We start from the raw sequence: 17,205 nt of genomic DNA, 5'->3' as shown, positions 1-17,205 counted from the left end.
AAGGAGAGAAAAACAGAGGCAGAAAGAGGGAGGAAGAGATAAGGATGAACCCAGAGGTTTCCAGAGCTGGAGAAACTGAGAGGGGTCGCAGGCGAGTCTCTGAGAACCTGGAGGAGAGACGCACAGGAGGGGGGGCAGGCCCCAAGGGCGGCGGGTGGCGGTGGTGCCCACTCAGCCTTGAGAGCACCCAGCAGCGGCATTTCCCCAGCAGACACGCGTGCGGTGTGTGCGTGTGCCCAGGTGAGTCTCTGCCACTCTCCCGCCGTGTCTTACCCCGACTGAAACCCCACGTGTGCCACGGGGTGGGCATCGGCATGGGTTGTGTTTTTGTCACTGGGTGTGTCTGTGTGTGTGGTTTGGTGTCTTGGGTGTGTCTGTGTGGGTTGTGTTGGTGTGTTGCCAGGTATGTCTGTGCGTGTCCATTTCCTTATGGCTGGCGGGTCCATGTTCGTGCCTGACATCTGACCTGGGAGGGGAGAGGGGTTATGTCTGTGTGTTCCCCCAGGAGTGTCGTCCCTGGGACCACCGGCTATGCCGGGAGATCAGTATGTGATGCTATGCGAGGTGTGTGGTGTTGCCAGGCCAGTGTGTCCCTGTGTGTTGCTGGAGGAGGCTTTTGATCTGTGTCGACATGTACCGTGTACGGATCCACATGTCACGTCTGTGCTGCTGCATGCAGTCACACGCCACACTGTCACTCTGCACAGCATGAGCTGTTCTGTGTGTCAGTGTGTGTGTGTCTCTTTCCGGGTACTCTGTTTAGAGCTGTGTGTCACTCAGTGATGTGACCCTATGTTTCATGCTGAGCTGCATGTCCTTACTGGGGGCCTGCCCTTTTCCTGCCAATGTCACGGCCTAGAGTGCACACTCAGTGTGTGGTGTTTGTGCAGTTGTCTATTACATTGTGCCAGAGCATGTCCTCTAGTGTTGTGTGTGCTGTTGTGCGGGCCTCAGTATCAGCTGTGTCGGGGGTCCCATCTGCTGCTGCGTCATGTGACACGTGGTGTTTGTCAAAGGTGGTGCGAGGAAGTGTTGTGTCACTGCGTGTTTGTGTGTTTCTCTGTGTGTGCTGTACTTGTGTGTCAGCATGTTGGGGCATGTGGAGTGCTGGGCTGCGTGCGGCTGTTGTACGTGGTGCTTGGCTCTGGCTTGTCAGTCAGAGGTGATGGTGCCTGTTCTCCGTACACACTGCATTTGGGCATGGGGTCCATGTCACCTCTGCTCCCGCCCCTCCCCCGGGGCACCAACCACTCCAGGTTGTGTCCTCTGTGATGCACCAAACGTAGCAAAGTGTCCTGTTTTGAACATGTGCTGTCGTGTTTCTCTGTGGGTTGCTGTACCCTGTGGTCTCCGCCCACATCCATTCACACTGCTCTCTGATCATGCACTTCCACGGCATCGTGCGCCAGGGATGTGTGAGTTGGGGTGAGCCTGTGTGTGCTGTCATACTTTGAGCATATGTGCTCAAGTTGCCATGAGCAGGATGTGTCTGTGTGCATTTCTGTGTGCGGGTGGCTGGGGACTGCCCTGTGTGTGCCCCTGAATGTTGTGTGTCTGCATGTGTTGAATATATCATTCCGCAGTGTGTAATGCCTGGGACGCTGTGAGTGCATTATTTACATCAATACGTGTGCGCGGCATCTGGGCATTGCTGTGAGAGTACAAATTGTGTGGCTGTGGAACACTAGGTCCATGTTGTGCTTATGTAGCCGTGTATGTGCATCAGCCGGCGTGTGGTGTCTGGGTGTGGCTATTTGTGTCAATGTTGTGCCCATTCTGACTGTAATGTGTGTGCCTGCCTGTAGACAATATTTGGGTGGCTGTGTGTGCCATGGGGCGCTGCCTGCCCCGTTGAGTGCCAGTGTGTGTCACACCATGTGTGTGGTGTCTGGGTGTGGCTGTGGGTTTCAGAACTTGTTGGGAGTTGTGAGTCACTTGGTGTAGGTTGTGTTGTGTGCCCATGTGCGTTAGGCTCTGTCTTCGAACCATGCTGTAGATGAGGGTGTCATGTGGTGTCGGGTGTGGCTGCATGTAGGTGTGTATTACACAGGGCAGACTGTTGTGTCTGACCTTTGTGTGTCACTGTGTCTTTTCCACGTGGATGCAAGCTTCTTCCTTGCTCTGCCCCAAGACACACCCCAGCTCCTCCTCAGTCTGAGAAGGGGGGTTGGGGAGCCTCCCCTCTGCCCAAGGGCCTCTCCAGCCCCTCCCTGCCCTGCCCAGCAGTCACCACCCCCCAGAGGGCACAGGCTCTGCTGTGCCTCAAAGCAAGAGCCCCAGAGCAGCTGAGCAGAGCAGACTGACGACCTGCAAGCCACAGTGGCTGCCCTTTGCGTGCTGAGAGGTGGGGGACCCTGGACAGGAAACTGGCTGAGCCCCAAGACCCAGGGGACCATGGGTGGGGAGCCAGTTCCTGGCCTGGGGGCCCTGCGGCGGCGAAAGCGCCTGCTGGAGCAGGAGAAGTTGCTGGCTTGCTGGGCACTGACACTGGCGGGACTTGGCATCGGGCTCATGGTACTACATGCGGAGATGCTGTGGTTCGGAGGGTGCCCGGTGAGTGACATCCTTATCCTGGGCCCAAGAGACTAGGGGTGAGAATCCTGGTCTGAGGGAGGAGGACTCCCAAGTCTGAGGAGGAGGGTGGTCAGACTCCGGGGTTTGAAGGGTGAAGGGATGGGGGTCAGACTCCTGGGTGTGAGGGGAGAGGGGGGCACCCCCAGACTCCCGGGTGTGAGGGGGAGGGGTGGGGGCCTGACTCCCCGGTCTGAGGGGGAAGGGGGGAGGGGGGGGGAGTCCAGACTCCCCGGTCTGAGGGGGGAGGGGGTGGGGGCCAGACTCCCAGGTCTGAGGGGTGAGGGGGTGGGAGTCCAGACTCCCAGGTCTGAGGGGGGAGGGGGTGGGGGCCAGACTCCCCGGTCTGAGGGGGAAGGGGGGAGGGGGTGGGAGTCCAGACTCCCAGATCTGAGGGGGGAGGGGTGGGAGTCCAGACTCCCAGGTCTGAGGGGGGAGGAGGTGGGGGCCAGACTCCCGGGTGTGAGGGGGAGGGAGGGCCTGACTCCCAAGTGGGAGGGGGAGGGGGTGGGGGCCCGGACTCCCAGGTCTGAGGGGGGAGGGGTGGGGGCCTGACTCCCGGGTCTAAGGGGCGAGGGGGTGGGAGTCTGGCCTCCCAGGTCTGAGGTGGGAGGGCCCAGGGGCCTGGACTCCTGGGTCTAAGAATGAAGAAGGTTGGGTGCTGGAATCTGGGATGCAGGGAGGCAAATGTTGGGGCCCTCACTGCTAAAAGAAGGGAAGAGGGGTCTCAGTGTTTGAAGATATAACAATAGGACACTGGAGGTCCAGGACCCATGGAGTCAGGGGGAGAGGGCTGATCAGATCCTCAAGTCCCCCAAAAGCAATTTAGGGGAGCGGTAACCTTAGGTTCCTTGAAGGGTGAGGAGAGAGGCTAACTTCTTCCAGTAGGCGGTGGCTCCTTGGTCCTTATCTCAATTCTAACGTTTACCCAGTACCTCAGCACAAAGGGTAGAGATCAGAAGAAACTGGCTGGGTGGGGGTGGGCAATGGAAACACACACACACATACCCTGTCCCATCACATCATTAAGAAGCTCAGCTGCCCACAAATCTGTATGCTGTTTAATCTGGAAAGTAATGGACAGGTGGGTGTATAGGAGCCTGGACTCCTGGGGCCCAGGGGAGGAGGGGATGAGGGCCCCAGGCCCCAGGCCCGAGGGAGGAGGCTCACAGCAGCTTTGGGGAAAGGGGCTGACTTTGGGGATAGTGAACGGAAAGAGAAAGCCTGGTGGGGCCGGGACAGGTCTGAGCAGGCTCCGGCACATTCCAGCTCTGGTCGGGGCCGTGATGGGGCACATGGAGGACACAGGTCAGAATTAGTGGCTTGAGGACAGAACAGAAATGCGCAACAGGAAAGGAGGGGTTGGAGACCAGTCTGGGGTGAGGATGTGGAAGTGGGCTGGTTGGAGACCATGGGTTTAAGGATTGAGTTGGGGGGATGTTTGGGGAATAGAGGCTCAGGCTTGGACTCGGGGGTGTGGGAGTCAAGACGCTCTTCAGCGACCAGGAGCCGCATGGAAGGTCAGAGCAGACTGGTTTCCTCCGGCCAGGAGACCGAGGCGAGGGCAGCGGGCACTGAAGGGGTGGGGCAGCTGAAGCCCATGCCAACAGGAAGCATGGTGGGCCTGCCCGTCACTCCCACACTCCAGCTCCCTGCCCAGCTGGGGAGGTGAGGACAAGGGAGCCCTGGCTGATAGGAAGGAACGAGGGGGTCACTCCTACCCCACCCTCCGCCTCTCACTTCTCATTTCTCCCTTTCCTTTACCACCTGCCAGGCGTCTGCCTCCAGCAGTGGGTCCCTGGGGAAGCTGCTGCAGCTCTCTGAGCCTCAGTTTTCCTGCCTGTCAGCTGGGGGTGAGGGTTGAAATACATGATCCTGGGGTCCTCCTCGGACCCGTTTCTAAGATGGCCTTGCTAACAGCCATGTCCTCTCTCCCAGCAATTTCTCAGTCTGAGGAACTCGTTCCACAGAGACCCAGACACCTGCTCACCAGGGTGCAGGGGCTGGAGGAGATGCAGCGGCCAAACTCCAAGACTGAAGGGGAGCAAGACATAGATACCAGAGAGGGTGGGGAGTGCCCAGGAATTGGAAAAGCAGAGACAACCACCGAGGCAGTGGACTGCAGTGTGGGGAGGGGTTGTGTCTAGTGGGGTGGAGTTAGGGACAAACTAAAGTAAGAGACGGGAATGGGGTGCCAGAGAAGGACGAAGGGGTGGGGGAGGGCTGGGGACAACAGAGCCATTGTTCAGGGAGGGGTGGGGGGCAGGTCCCCTGGGCCAGGAAACTGGCTCTCTTCCCCACACAGAGGCAGGCCCCGCCCCCTCCAGGGGAGCTGGCACATCTTAGGAGGAACAGGTGTCTTAGAAACATCTGGGAGCCCAGGTGGCCCTCTCCCCCAGACAACACCCCCCCAGGCAGGGACACCCCCAGCCCCTCCTAGGGAATCTGGCAATCCCAGTTCCCACTAAATCCTTCCCTGAGGAATTCTAGATTCCTCCAAGGTATCGCCACACAAAGAGAGGAAAAAAGCCTTGTCCGTGGTTCCAGGAGGCCATGTGCTTCCGGCCGGATCTGGCCTGGGTTGGTGCCAGGAGAGAGGGCAGGAGGTAGTGAAGAGGAGAGGCAGGGCACAGGACAGGGGGCTGTTCTCTGAGCTGGGTCTGGGGTCTCTCAGCTCCCTGTGTCGAGGCAGGGGAGGGCATCCCTTATTCCTTGGGAATTGAATGATAGTTTCTAGGCTCCTGGGGAATTGGGCCATGGGGCATGGGATTTGAAGTTGCTTTCTAGGGCAGGACCTGCTGGGAAGGGGTGAGGAAGGGGTGGGGAGGGGGTACTCTAGAGGCTAGATGTCTGCTTCTAGGGGCGCGCACACGCACGCACACACACACACACACACACACACACACACAACTAAAGAACTATTTTTGATGGGGAAGTTGACAGGAATTAAGAAAGAATGTTTCATGTTTTCCCAAAAGGATGTGGGTCCTAGGACAAGGCCTGAGGAGGAGGGTGGACACTGGACTCAGGACAGGGCTGTCCTGTTGGGAAGGACGGGGACCAGATGATGGCTTTGAGACTTCCCCAGAACTGAGACCTCGGGAGGAACTGTGTTGGGGCTTGTGGAGAAAGGAGGCTAGAAATTGGGAATTGAGAAGGACAGGCTGTTTGGGAAGAAGGTAGAGGGGACTGATGGGGGAAGACCTGGGATCTCACCCCATCTTCTTTCTCTCCCAATAGTGGGCGCTCTACCTGTTCCTGGTTAAATGCCTCATCAGCATCTCCACCTTCTTGCTCCTTTGTCTCATCCTGGCCTTTCATGCCAAAGAGGTCCAGGTAGGGCAGGCCTGCCCCATCCCTTCCTTCCCCCCAGCCCCAGCCCTTGCCACGCCCCGGCAGCTCACACTTTCCATCCCTCTCCTCCTCCTGTGCTGAGTAATGAGGTTCCTCTGCCCTGAGATGCGTCCACACCCTCACCCACTGGGATGGGATGAACCCCAGACAGACCAACACAGCCTCCTGGCGCCACCGGTCCCTTGCTCACAGGCAGGCCCCGGGCTCCCTTGCACACTCATGGGTGCTGAGAGTTCCTGCCCCCAGGCCTCCTCACTCCGGTCCCAGCCACCCAGATCTCTTTCCTCCATCCTGGAGTCCCCACTTATTCCAATCTCAAGCAACCTGAGACCCCAAGTTCCCTCTCCACTCTGGAGCTCCCCACCTCTGTGCCCATACACCCCTGACCCAGGAGCCCTTCCACCCATATCCCCCTCTGGCGTCCTGTCTCACTGGGACATTCGACTCCCAGCCCCGGCCTTCTCAATACCCCCACCCCAGATCCTGTTTCCTCCTCCCTTCCCCCTACGTAAAGTGGGGGTTATTGGCCATGTGCTGTAATATCCCCTGCAGTGCCTGGTATGTAAGGGTGCTCAGTAAAAAGCACACATTCCCAGTAATAGCACTCAGATGAGCAGTTAAGTGCCTTGGGTGCCTTGGTTCTAGCCTAGCTTTCAACCCCACGTGTTGTGCACATTCATTGAGTTCCAACATGGAAGCAGTGCCTGGTACATCCAGAGTGCCCCTTCAGTGTCAGCCATTGTCATTGCTAATGGTACAACGACTGCAATTACTATCCGTGTCCCCAGAAACAGGAGTGGGAGGTGGCTGCATGCATGTGGAATGTAACTCCAGGAAGGCAGGCGTTTCTGTCTTTCGTTCACCTCAATATATAGAACAATCTCGGGCACACAGTAGGCACTCACTAAGTGTCCCTGGGCTCAAAGTTCTGGACGTAGGCTGAAGCTAGGAGGGAGGGAGGGGAGAAGTGGGAGGCATATCTTCCTCGGCTCCTGCCCTGCTGCCTGCCCACCCTCCTCAGCCCCACGCCAGTCCCTGCGCTATCTGCCTCCTTCCCTGGCCGGGTGGCGCGCCCCCCTTATCTCCCAACGCAGGCTGGCAGAGGCCGCCTGACCTTCGTGTGACCCCGTCTTCCCCCGTCTGCACCCTCCCCCAGCTGTTCATGACTGACAACGGCCTCCGAGACTGGCGCGTGGCGCTGACCAGGCGGCAGGCTGCGCAGGTCGTGCTGGAGCTGGCGGTGTGCGTGCTGCACCCGGCGCCGGTGCGGGGCCCGCCATGCGCGCAGGGCTTCGGGTCCCCGGCGACCGCGACGCAGTCCTGGCCCGGCTTCCTGAGCCAGGGGGAGGCGCTGCTGTCGCTGGCCATGCTGCTGCGCCTCTACCTGGTGCCCCGCGCCGTGCTCCTGCGCAGCGGCGTCCTGCTCAACGCATCCTACCGCAGCATCGGCGCCCTCAACCAGGTCCGCTTCCGCCACTGGTTCGTGGCCAAGCTGTACATGAACACGCACCCCGGCCGCCTGCTGCTCTGCCTCACGCTTGGCCTCTGGCTCACCACCGCCTGGGTGCTGTCGGTGGCGGAGAGGTGAGGAGCACCCGGAGAAGCCGCTTACAGCAGCGGCCACCCCGTCCAGTGGGGCAGGTTGGAAGCGCGGGGCCCACGCGGTGGAGAAGGCAGTTTGTCCCATTTGTCCAGGCTGGCCACAGCCCTTCCTCCAACTGCAGCCTTCGGTCTCCCCAGGCACACTCAGACCCTAGGAAACCCTTCCCTTCCTGCTTCCCAACCTCTCCTGCCTCAGGTTTCCAGGCATCTGTTCTGTCTGGAAGTCCAGGCATTGGGGCCTGGCCACGAGTTGCATCCGCCTGGGAGGAAGGGGACACCTATTCTAAAGTCTCAGTCTCTCTCTCTCTCTCTCTCTTTCTCTCTCTCTCTCTCTCTCTCTCTCTCTCTCTCTCTCTCTCACACACACACACACACACACACACACACACACACACACACACACAGAGGAATTGTGGGAAAACTTAGCCCATGGTGTCAAAGTGTTTTTGGGACCAGGAACATCACTTGAAAACTTCTTGCAAACCCAAATTCTCAGACCCCATCAGACCTACCGATTTTTTAAAATTAATTTCTTTATTGATTGAGTTTAGATAGATGGAAAAGGAAAGAGAGAGAGAGACATCAATTTGTTGTTCCACTGGTTGATTCTTGTTTGTGCCCTAACTGGAAATCAAACTCTCAGGCTTCCTGTTTCTAGTTGGCGGTCTAACCAACCAAGCTAACGGGCCAGGGCAGACCTACCAAATTGTAAACTGGCAGGTGGGGCCAAGCGATGTGTTTCTGATGCCTACTCAAGGTTGAGAGCTCTGGTTTTAGTGCATCTGGATTCTTTTTTTTTTTTTTTTCAGGGACAGAGAGTCAGAGACAGAACAGGGACAGACAGGAACAGAAAGAGATGAGAAGCATCAATCATCAGTTTTTCGTTGGACACCTTAAGTTGTTCATTGATTGCTTTCTCATATGTGCCTTGACTGCAGGCCTTCAGCAGACTGAGTAACCCCTTGCTCTAGCCAGCGACCCTGGGTCCAAGCTGGTGAGCTTTTTGCTCAAACCAGATGAGCTCGCGTTCAAGCTGGCGACCTGGGTCCTCCACATCCCAGTCTGACGCTCTATCCACTGTGCCACCGCCTGGTCAGGCTGCATCTGGATTCTTGAGGGGAGGTGGAAAGTAAGAAGACCCTGGCTTTAGATTTCTCTTTTCTGAGCCTATTTTCTCATCTGTAAAATGGGTCAATTTCACAAATTCCACCATGTTTAAAGTCTCCCTGGCAATTCTAATCTTCTGTAATTTTAAACATCATCTCACAGGACCTCAGTTTTCCCACAGGGGAAATTGGTCAGAAGCAGGATCAATGAATGGTCCTCCTACTATGTTTCTTATTTGAAAAATGGGAGGGTAGGGAGGGAGTCACATTTCTAAGTTCCTCGGCAGAAGTCCTTACACTTGACTGTACTTCGGGATGAGGCGGTGGGGCTTGTTAACAGTGCTAATTCAGTTCCCACTTCCAGACACTAATTTAGGGGGTCTGAGGTGTCTGTCACCATCATGGGTGTATACTTTCCCTGCTGACCCTGATGCAGAAGGGGTCTGTGGGCCAAAGTTGGGCAAGTCCAGATTTCTGGTTCTTTCCATGACTGGACTGGAATGTCCCCTTCTATGAAATGAGGGGAAAGTGCAGAGTCCCACCAAGACTTTGTAGAGTCCCATCTTTTTAGTCATGATAGGGACACCTGTAGGCCAGACAGTATATTTGTGGAAATTAGAAAAAAACGTCTCCCACTCCTCTGGGAGGATGCAGTCCCCTGCCAGAGTGTGACAAGTAGTCTTTGGGCTGGGTTTCTGCACCCTTTCAACCCCTCAACCACACACTCCGAATACAGCCACCCTCATGGCCTCACTGAAATCAAGCAGGCTCTGGAGTTGGCTGTACCTGGGTTCAACTCCCACAGTCCAGAGTGCTGAGCGTCCAGCCCTGTGCACAAAGCACAGAGGAGGCCAGGCAGGCTTTCCAAAGGCCAGAACTCACTGGCTTTTTTTTTCCTGGGTGCTTCTTGGGACTGTGGGTATGTATTAGGAAGGAGGGTAGCAGACATCATGGGAAACCCTAGAGTGGGGTTTCGGAACTAACTGATCCTTCCCCACAGGCAGGCTGTTAATGCCACTGGCCACCTCTCAGACACTCTGTGGCTGATCCCCATCACGTTCCTGACCATCGGCTATGGGGACGTGGTGCCCGGCACCATGTGGGGCAAGATTGTCTGCCTTTGCACTGGAGTCATGGTGAGTACAGCCACCTCAGGGACCCTACCCTTATTCCAAATTGGCCACACCCTGGCCCCAGAAAACCACGAAGCCAACACAGGCAATCAGGGACACCCTCGAGAAACTTGGATGTCTGGACCCCCACAGCCCCAGTCCCTCCCCAGGACATAGACCCCCAGCCCCATTTCCTTTTAAAATCCAGGAATCCATCCCCAAAGTCCTTGCTCTCTCCAGAGCCTAAGACCCCAGCCCTCATCTTCCTCAGGGATACAAGGCCCCTGACTTCCCAGTCCCATTTCCATCCAGAATCTAGGAATCCAGCCCTAAGCCCCATCAAGGCTCAGGCATCTCAACCCACCCCCTTGCCCCCCAATCATCTAGGACTCGGGCACTGTTGCCCAGCTCTAGGACCTAGGAATGCAGTCTCCCGGCTTCCACAAGGCTGTAGAGGCTAATAGTGAAGAGCATGCCTGGGGGGCCAGGCTGCCTGGGTCCAACCTTCTTCTGCCACTTCCTAGCAGGAAGCAAGCCATATAATCTCTGTGGGCCTCAGTTTCCCCATCTGTAAAATGAGATGCTTATACTAATGAGTCCTTCATAGGGCCACTGAGAAGACTAAATGAATTAAAACATGTAAGGGGTCTCAAACAGTGCCAGCACAGAAGAAGCACTCAGTAAATGGGGGGGGGCTGTTACTGTGACTGGTCCCAGGCATCTGCCACCCCCACCCCAGCTCCTGTGCCCTCAAGGATGAGGCAGGGGCTCTTGTGCCCCGGATTCATACCTCCTCCCCAGAGCTGGCCTCCTCGCGAATCCAGACACTCCCCTCTCCCCCTCCAGGACCGAGGCATCCAGTTCCCCATGCAGCCTTTACCCCCTCCAGGACCCACCCCAATGCCTTGGCCGTCGCCTCCCCAAAAGAGCTGACACCCTTTGCCCTCAGGGACTCAAGCCATGAGTCCTCAGCTGATGTTGTCCCAGGAAGGACATATTGACTCCCCAAGCCCTGGGCCTACAGGTGATATAGATGGGGGTGTCAAGGAAATGACACACACAGAGGCATCTGTGACAAGGGGAGAGCTGTGGAGACTCAGCCAGGGAAACACTCCCAAAGGGCCAGGGACACTCAGGGCTGCCTGGGGCCTCCTCCCTCATTTGACAGAAGGAGAAAATGAAACCTAGAGAGACAGGCAATTTGCAGCAGAGTCCACAGCTCACTCCTGGCCAAGAGCTTCCATGGCACAGTGGAATTATAATAGCTAACTTTTGGCCACACGCCGTGCAAGTCTCTGTGCTCAACACTGTCCAGGTGTTACATTACAGAACCCACAGGGTAATACTTTGAGGACATTTTACAGAGGAGAAACTGAGGCACTGAGCATTTAAATAGCTTGCTAAAAGCTGGGTTTGGAACCCAAGTGGTCCCAGAGCTAATGCTTGTAGCTAGCAAATTGTTCTGAGTGGTCAGGAGCTGAAACACATGGAGTCGGTGAGGCTTCAGACCCTTTCTGACTCAAGGAAGAGTGACCAGGTGCCACAGAGCAGCTGGGGTCTGATCGGGCCTCAAAGAACCAGAGGCCTTGGGAGGGGGGAGCGAGAACAAGTGTTCAGACCCAGGTGCTCAGGCAGGCGAGCCAGATTGCGGCAGGGGCTGAACTGTCCGGGAGGGAGGCTGGCAGAGGAGGCAGAGGCCTCCATGGGGGCAGGCCTTGAGAGCCGGGCTAAGCAGGCTGGGGCTGTGGGAAGCTAGACGTCAGGCTGAGGGCGGCAGGGTCAGACTGCGGTTAGGTCTCCCTGGGGTCAGGGCAGGGTAACTGCAAGGCTAGAGACGGTCCAGGAGGATGAGGACAGGGCCAGAGCTGGGCAGAGGCTGTGGGGGTGGGAGGGGGTAAGGGATACCCTTGGTGACCTATTGGGTGTGAGCAGCAGGGAGGAAGGGGTCCCAAAGGCAGGCAGGGGTCCCCTCACACAGACCAGCTCTCCTCTCCAACAATCATACCATTAATGAAAGAGAACATTGTCATGGTGTAAATACTACGCACAGGAGCTTGTCTCAAATGTGATTTCACATCCTTGCTCCACTCCTTGGAGCTCTTGGCTTGTCTGTCAACCAGGAGTTGTTGGGCTTTCTGTGGTTGTTGGGAGCTTTCAAGGAGAAAGTTGGTAGTACAAGATCGGCCTACACGGCCTCCCGCCCTGGTGACATAGTGCCTGCTGTGCCCACAGGGGGTCTGCTGCACAGCCCTGCTGGTGGCTGTGGTTGCTCGAAAGCTGGAGTTTAATAAGGCAGAGAAGCATGTGCACAACTTCATGATGGACATTCAGTATGCCAAAGAGGTAAGGACGGGCCCACACAGGAGTCCCGGTGAAAGCCCTCCTCCCTCAGACCCCGCCCCTTAACACTCGGGAGTCCAGGCCCCGCCCCCTCTTCCCAGAGCCTAAGGGTCTTTCTACTCTGCCACCCCCCACCCCAGATGAGGGAGTCAGCTGCCCGAGTGCTACAGGAGGCCTGGATGTTCTACAAACACACACGCAGGAAGGACAAGGGAGCTGCCCGCAGATACCAGCGCAGGCTGCTGGCCGCCATCAGCACGTGAGGGCTGCTGTGTGCGTGTGTGTGTGTGCGCGCGCGCGCGTGCACGCACTCCCATGTCCACATGTCCTCTCTGCATGGCATGTGTGTGTACAAGTACGCTCACCCATGAATGACTGGACAGATGTCTGCCTGAACCTCACAGCCTCTGTGTGTCTGTGCTGTGGTTGATTTTGCATGTCTGTCTGTGGGCCTGGATGCCTGGGTCTCTCCCAGGGAGGCAGGCTCATGGGACCCCCCTTCAGCTCTGTAGCAACTTTTCTTCTGAGTACTGTGTATATGTGGTCGCTCCTCCCCTTATCCCTCCCCAGAACTAGGGTCACATATGCGGATCAGGCTTATAGGAAAACTGACCCCTTACTTCTTCCCACAGGTTCCGCCAGGTGAGGTTGAAACACCGAAAGCTCCGGGAACAAGTGAACTCCATGGTGGATATCTCCAAGGTACCAGGATCCCATGGGAGCGGGTCTGGGGAAGGAGGAGGCTGGGGTAGGGAAATTTGGCCCTGGAATAGGGAACACTGGCACACACTAGCTCTCAATAAAGGTTTGTGGTTGAATGAATGAATGAATGATGCAATACCGAGTTTCTTAAACTCATGTAAGGTACAGAGAGATCCCTTTTAAACTCAAAAAAAGAAATTGCACAAAGAACTCCAGTGTTTGGTTTTAAATTATTTTTATTGTCACATGTGAATGGATATAAAATTCCTTCCAACTCTGACTCTTATACAATAATAAAACCAAAGCAAATTTACAAACCAAGCCTAAACCAATAAAATGCAATTAACAATACTGACAGGAGGAAGGGCAACAATGTTTCAGTGAAACTCAATCCCTGCTGCTGTTGGGAAGAGGGCCCAGGGCCCGGCTGCCTCCCCTGCCTGGCCAAGTGGCTCAGCCCGCCCACCTCCTGCGGGGAACCCTTGATTCCGCCAGTGCTCAGGGACAGTGACATCACACCCCTTAACTTGACTCATAGTGTCTTTTGCTTATCCAGTGGCCTTTGCTTTTTCTCACTGGTCCGTGACAGTTCAAACAGTGGCCCACAGCACCAATGCCATGGTAAACACTTATCTATGGCTCAGTGAGGAGGTGATGGCCTAGATCTTATGGAAATGACAGGTGATAATTTCCTAAAGATGACTGAGCCACATAACATAGAATTAAAGAATTCTCATAGAAAGCTTACACACCCCAAAGGATGAAACCATGAATCCTGGTTTGAGGAGGCAAGGAGAGGGCTATCTAGATTTTGAAGTCAGGCATTCATCAATCTCACAAATATTTAGTGCATACCTACTACATCCTAGGTCTATTCTAGGTGTTGCCTTGGGTATGTCAATGAGCTGCTCCCAGGCTGTTTGCTCAGCTGTAAATATGGGAACAGGATTCTCACTCCCCATGGCTCTTTAGGATTTAAACCATAATGAAAAGCACCTGGCCAAGAAGCGGAAGTGTGGGGTCAATAACTGGTAACAGTTATAATTGAGGATAATCCTCAAGGGCCTCTAATGATTAAATGTTGCTTCCACTGCCTTACTCCATGGGACAGGGCAGGTGTACCCAGCCCCTGATGCCTCTGACCCTCCCTCTGCACAGATGCACATGATCCTGTGTGACTTGCAGCTGGGTCTGAGCAGCTCACACCAGGCCCTGGAAAAGCGGATTGACGCACTGGCAGGGAAGCTGGACACCCTGACCGAGCTGCTTAGCACCGCCCTGGGAACAAGGCAGCTTCCAGAACCCAGCCAGGAGACCACATAGCTGGTGAGGAGGCTGGGACTTGGGCAGGAGAGCATTCTGGAGGAAAGGTGCCTGTGGTCAGCACCCGATACAGTGAGGGGGTGGGCGATGGCCTGGAGACAAGGCTACCCTTTCTCTTCCGCTCTGGCTGTGTTGGGAGGAAGGGACTCCAAGTTCGGGACTGAATGGGCAGTGAAGGAAGGAGATATTTCTTCTCCCCTTTGTTGGCCCTCCATACCCTCTCCCTATTGTTTGCTTGGGATCTGGCCGTGTCTCTCTCTGCCTGTCTCTGGGCATGCTCTCTGGCTCTTTCTCAATGCCGCAATCCTTGATCTCCTGGTGCTGGGTACATCCACACTCTTCTTTCCTCCTCTCTTCACTGGTTTCTGTCTTCACTTCCATGTCCCACTCTTGTTCCTCCTCTGGTGTCTCCCACCAGGACCCATGGAGGAAGAACCAGGTTACTTTCCCCAGGATTGAGGTCAAGGACATTCTTCCTTCTGCTCCTGACCCAGCCCGATGAATAAGCACCTCAAATGCAAGGACTGAAGCGGATCCCACCTTGGTGTGGGCTGACTCACTGAGGCTGCTGGAGGGGGCACTGGCTGAAGGAGGGCGGCCGTGGCCCATTCCTGAGGCCCCAAATGGGAAAAGGGTCACCACTACCCCACGTACCCTCAACAAACACATCCTGTGTTGTTACAGATGACTTCCACCTTTCAGTTATAAGTGGGGGTGCCTGGGGGCTGGAACAGCTATGGCCCAGAGGAGGAGGGAACTGGGATCCAGAGTCCAGGATCCTGGGGTGCCTCAGTTTCCGCTGGTCGGCAGAACTGAAGGAACGGCCTGAAGCTGGGACAAGGCAGGAGGCAGCGCCCCCTGGTGGGAAGTGGGAGGACACCATTTATCTAGAGTTGCAGAGAATATCATGGGGGAGGAGGTGTGGAGGGTGAACAGGCCCACTAGTCTCTGCTCTTATACTTTGTAATAAATGTTAAACAAAGACAGAAGTTCATGTTTCTTTCTAAACATATCCACACTTTAAACAGGCAGGTCATCCAGTGGAAAGCCCTTACCCTGCCCTGTCTGAACCTGTTTCCTCATCTATAAAACAGAAGCCTCCCTTAAGTGCCCTCCCAGGTCCGTAGGCTGGGGGGGGTCCTCAACAGCCCCCCCATCTGAGGCTAAGAGCCAAGGCTTTGGATCCTGCTCTGGCACCCCCTGGCTGTGTGATTTGGGGCAAATGGTTCCACGTCTCTGAACATTTTACCTCACGTGTAAAATGGGGTCATACCCCATGGAACTGCTGTGAAGAGGCACAGAGGGTCAGGTATTTAGTAAGGACCAATTACAAGAAATACTCAGTATTTTTATTATTGCTGTTGACTTTCAGACACAATGCGGCTGCCCTTTCTCTTTTTTCTGCTGTCCTTTTCCCCTCTACTCATTCCACTGCTCCTAGAGGACACCTCACCCATCAGGAGACGAGCAGGAACCCCAAACCAGTCCACACACTCATTTCCTATCTGCTAGGATTCAGACCGGAAAGGGGACGGCCTGGCACTTCTGGAGGTCCTACTGTATGCCCAGCTCTCTGCTCCCTTTTTATAAATCCCCCCAAGACCATGTCCACCCCACCCCACCCCACTGTTCAGATACAGAAACAGGTTTCCAGAGGAGCCAGGCCTGGAAGCTGAGCACCGGGGCTGCAGGGTCCAGACTCACACCCGGCCTGTCCCTCTGTGCTCTGCCAGAGGTGAGTCAGAGGCAGAGTGGCCTTGAGGCCCAAACCCAGGTCTCACTTTCCACAGTGGCTTCATTCCACTTTGAGAGGCTGATTCATCCTCACTTCCCTTGATTTGCGGGGAAGCCGAGGCTGGGAGTCATCCTCCTCTGCTGAGCTAATCTTTGGATTTCCCTACAAGTGTGCAACTAGCCTCAGCCCTCACCCTGCTAAACTGGGGCCTGCACCACCCACTGCCAGAATGCCTGCCCTTGGCTGCCAGCCCACCTGAGGAGTAAAGGAGACAGGAACGATATGGAACCTCCGAAGACATCTCCAACAGCCTTCTGCACGCGCGCGCACACACGCGCACTACCCCCCTTCAGCTGGCAAACTCCTTCCTACTTTTTAAAGCCTTGGCTTATATGTCCCCTTCTCTAGGAAGCCCTCTGAAGCTCCTTATAGCCCCATGAAGCTGTCTCTGTCACACTATTTAAGCCAAGCATCACATTAAGCACTCTGTATGACCAATCTTACACAATCTCTACAATAGGAGGCACAGGGGGTCCTGCTGGTCCTGTTTTATAGGTGAGAAAATTGAGATTAAGAAACCTGCCCAAGGCCTGACCAGGCGGTGGCACAGTGGATAGAGCATCAGACTGGGATGCCGATGACCCAGGTTCGAGACCCCAAGGTCACCAGCTTGAGCACGGGTTCATCTGGTTTGAGCAAAGCTCACCAGCTTGGACCCTAGGTCGCTGGCTCAAGCAAGGGGTTACTCGGTCTGCTGAAGGCCCGTGGTTAAGGCACATATGAGAAAGCAATCAATGAACAACTGAGGTGTCGCAACGTGCAAGGAAAAACTAATGATTGATGCTTCTCATCTCTCCGTTCCTGTCTGTCTGTCCCTGTCTATCCCTTTCTCTCTGTAAAAAAAAAGAAAAGAAACCTGCCCAAAGCCACAGCAGAGGTGGGGGAGCTGGGACGCAACCCAGGCAGCCTGGCTCCAGAGCCCCAGCACTGAGCCAACTGGTCTATTCAGACCATCACACCACATTTTCATTTTTATTCACTCTTGTGTCTTAAATGCCACATGCAGGCCTCAGTGAGTACCACTGAATGGGCACACGGAATCTCTGGGGTGGCCCAAAGCCCACAAGTTGGTTTCCACTGAGACAAGGCAGGAACTGGTTTAGATGGGGCTTTTTGACTAAGAAACTAAGAGAACACTTGAGAGATCCCAGTTATGAATGATCTCATGTCTGTCCCTGCCTACCCACCCCCATTCTCCCCTGTGGGTGCAGGTCCTGACACCCCCCCTTCTGGCAGTTTTGCACTCCCTCTCAGAACCAGCACTTCCTGAGGGCCCGGCCCTGTGCAGGGGCTGAAACTG

The 17,205-nt window shown here is 55.6% G+C and overlaps 1 protein-coding gene across 1 annotated transcript; it reads left to right on the top strand.

Annotated features, from left to right (window-relative positions):
- The first annotated feature begins 2,012 nt into the window (after positions 1-2,012).
- On the top strand, positions 2,013-15,088 carry KCNN4 (potassium calcium-activated channel subfamily N member 4). Its single transcript, XM_066371847.1, has 9 exons — positions 2,013-2,553; positions 5,812-5,907; positions 7,082-7,509; positions 9,634-9,769; positions 11,978-12,088; positions 12,226-12,344; positions 12,718-12,787; positions 13,946-14,113; positions 14,529-15,088. Exons 1-8 carry the CDS (start codon positions 2,395-2,397, stop codon positions 14,108-14,110), a joined length of 1,284 nt encoding a protein of 427 aa, XP_066227944.1. The 5' UTR covers positions 2,013-2,394; the 3' UTR covers positions 14,111-14,113; positions 14,529-15,088.
- The last annotated feature ends 2,117 nt before the right edge of the window (positions 15,089-17,205 follow it).

Source organism: Saccopteryx leptura, chromosome 3 (genome assembly GCF_036850995.1).
Source record: "Saccopteryx leptura isolate mSacLep1 chromosome 3, mSacLep1_pri_phased_curated, whole genome shotgun sequence".
Lineage (NCBI taxonomy): Eukaryota > Metazoa > Chordata > Mammalia > Chiroptera > Emballonuridae > Saccopteryx > Saccopteryx leptura.
This window is presented reverse-complemented; position numbering and strand designations above follow the sequence as displayed.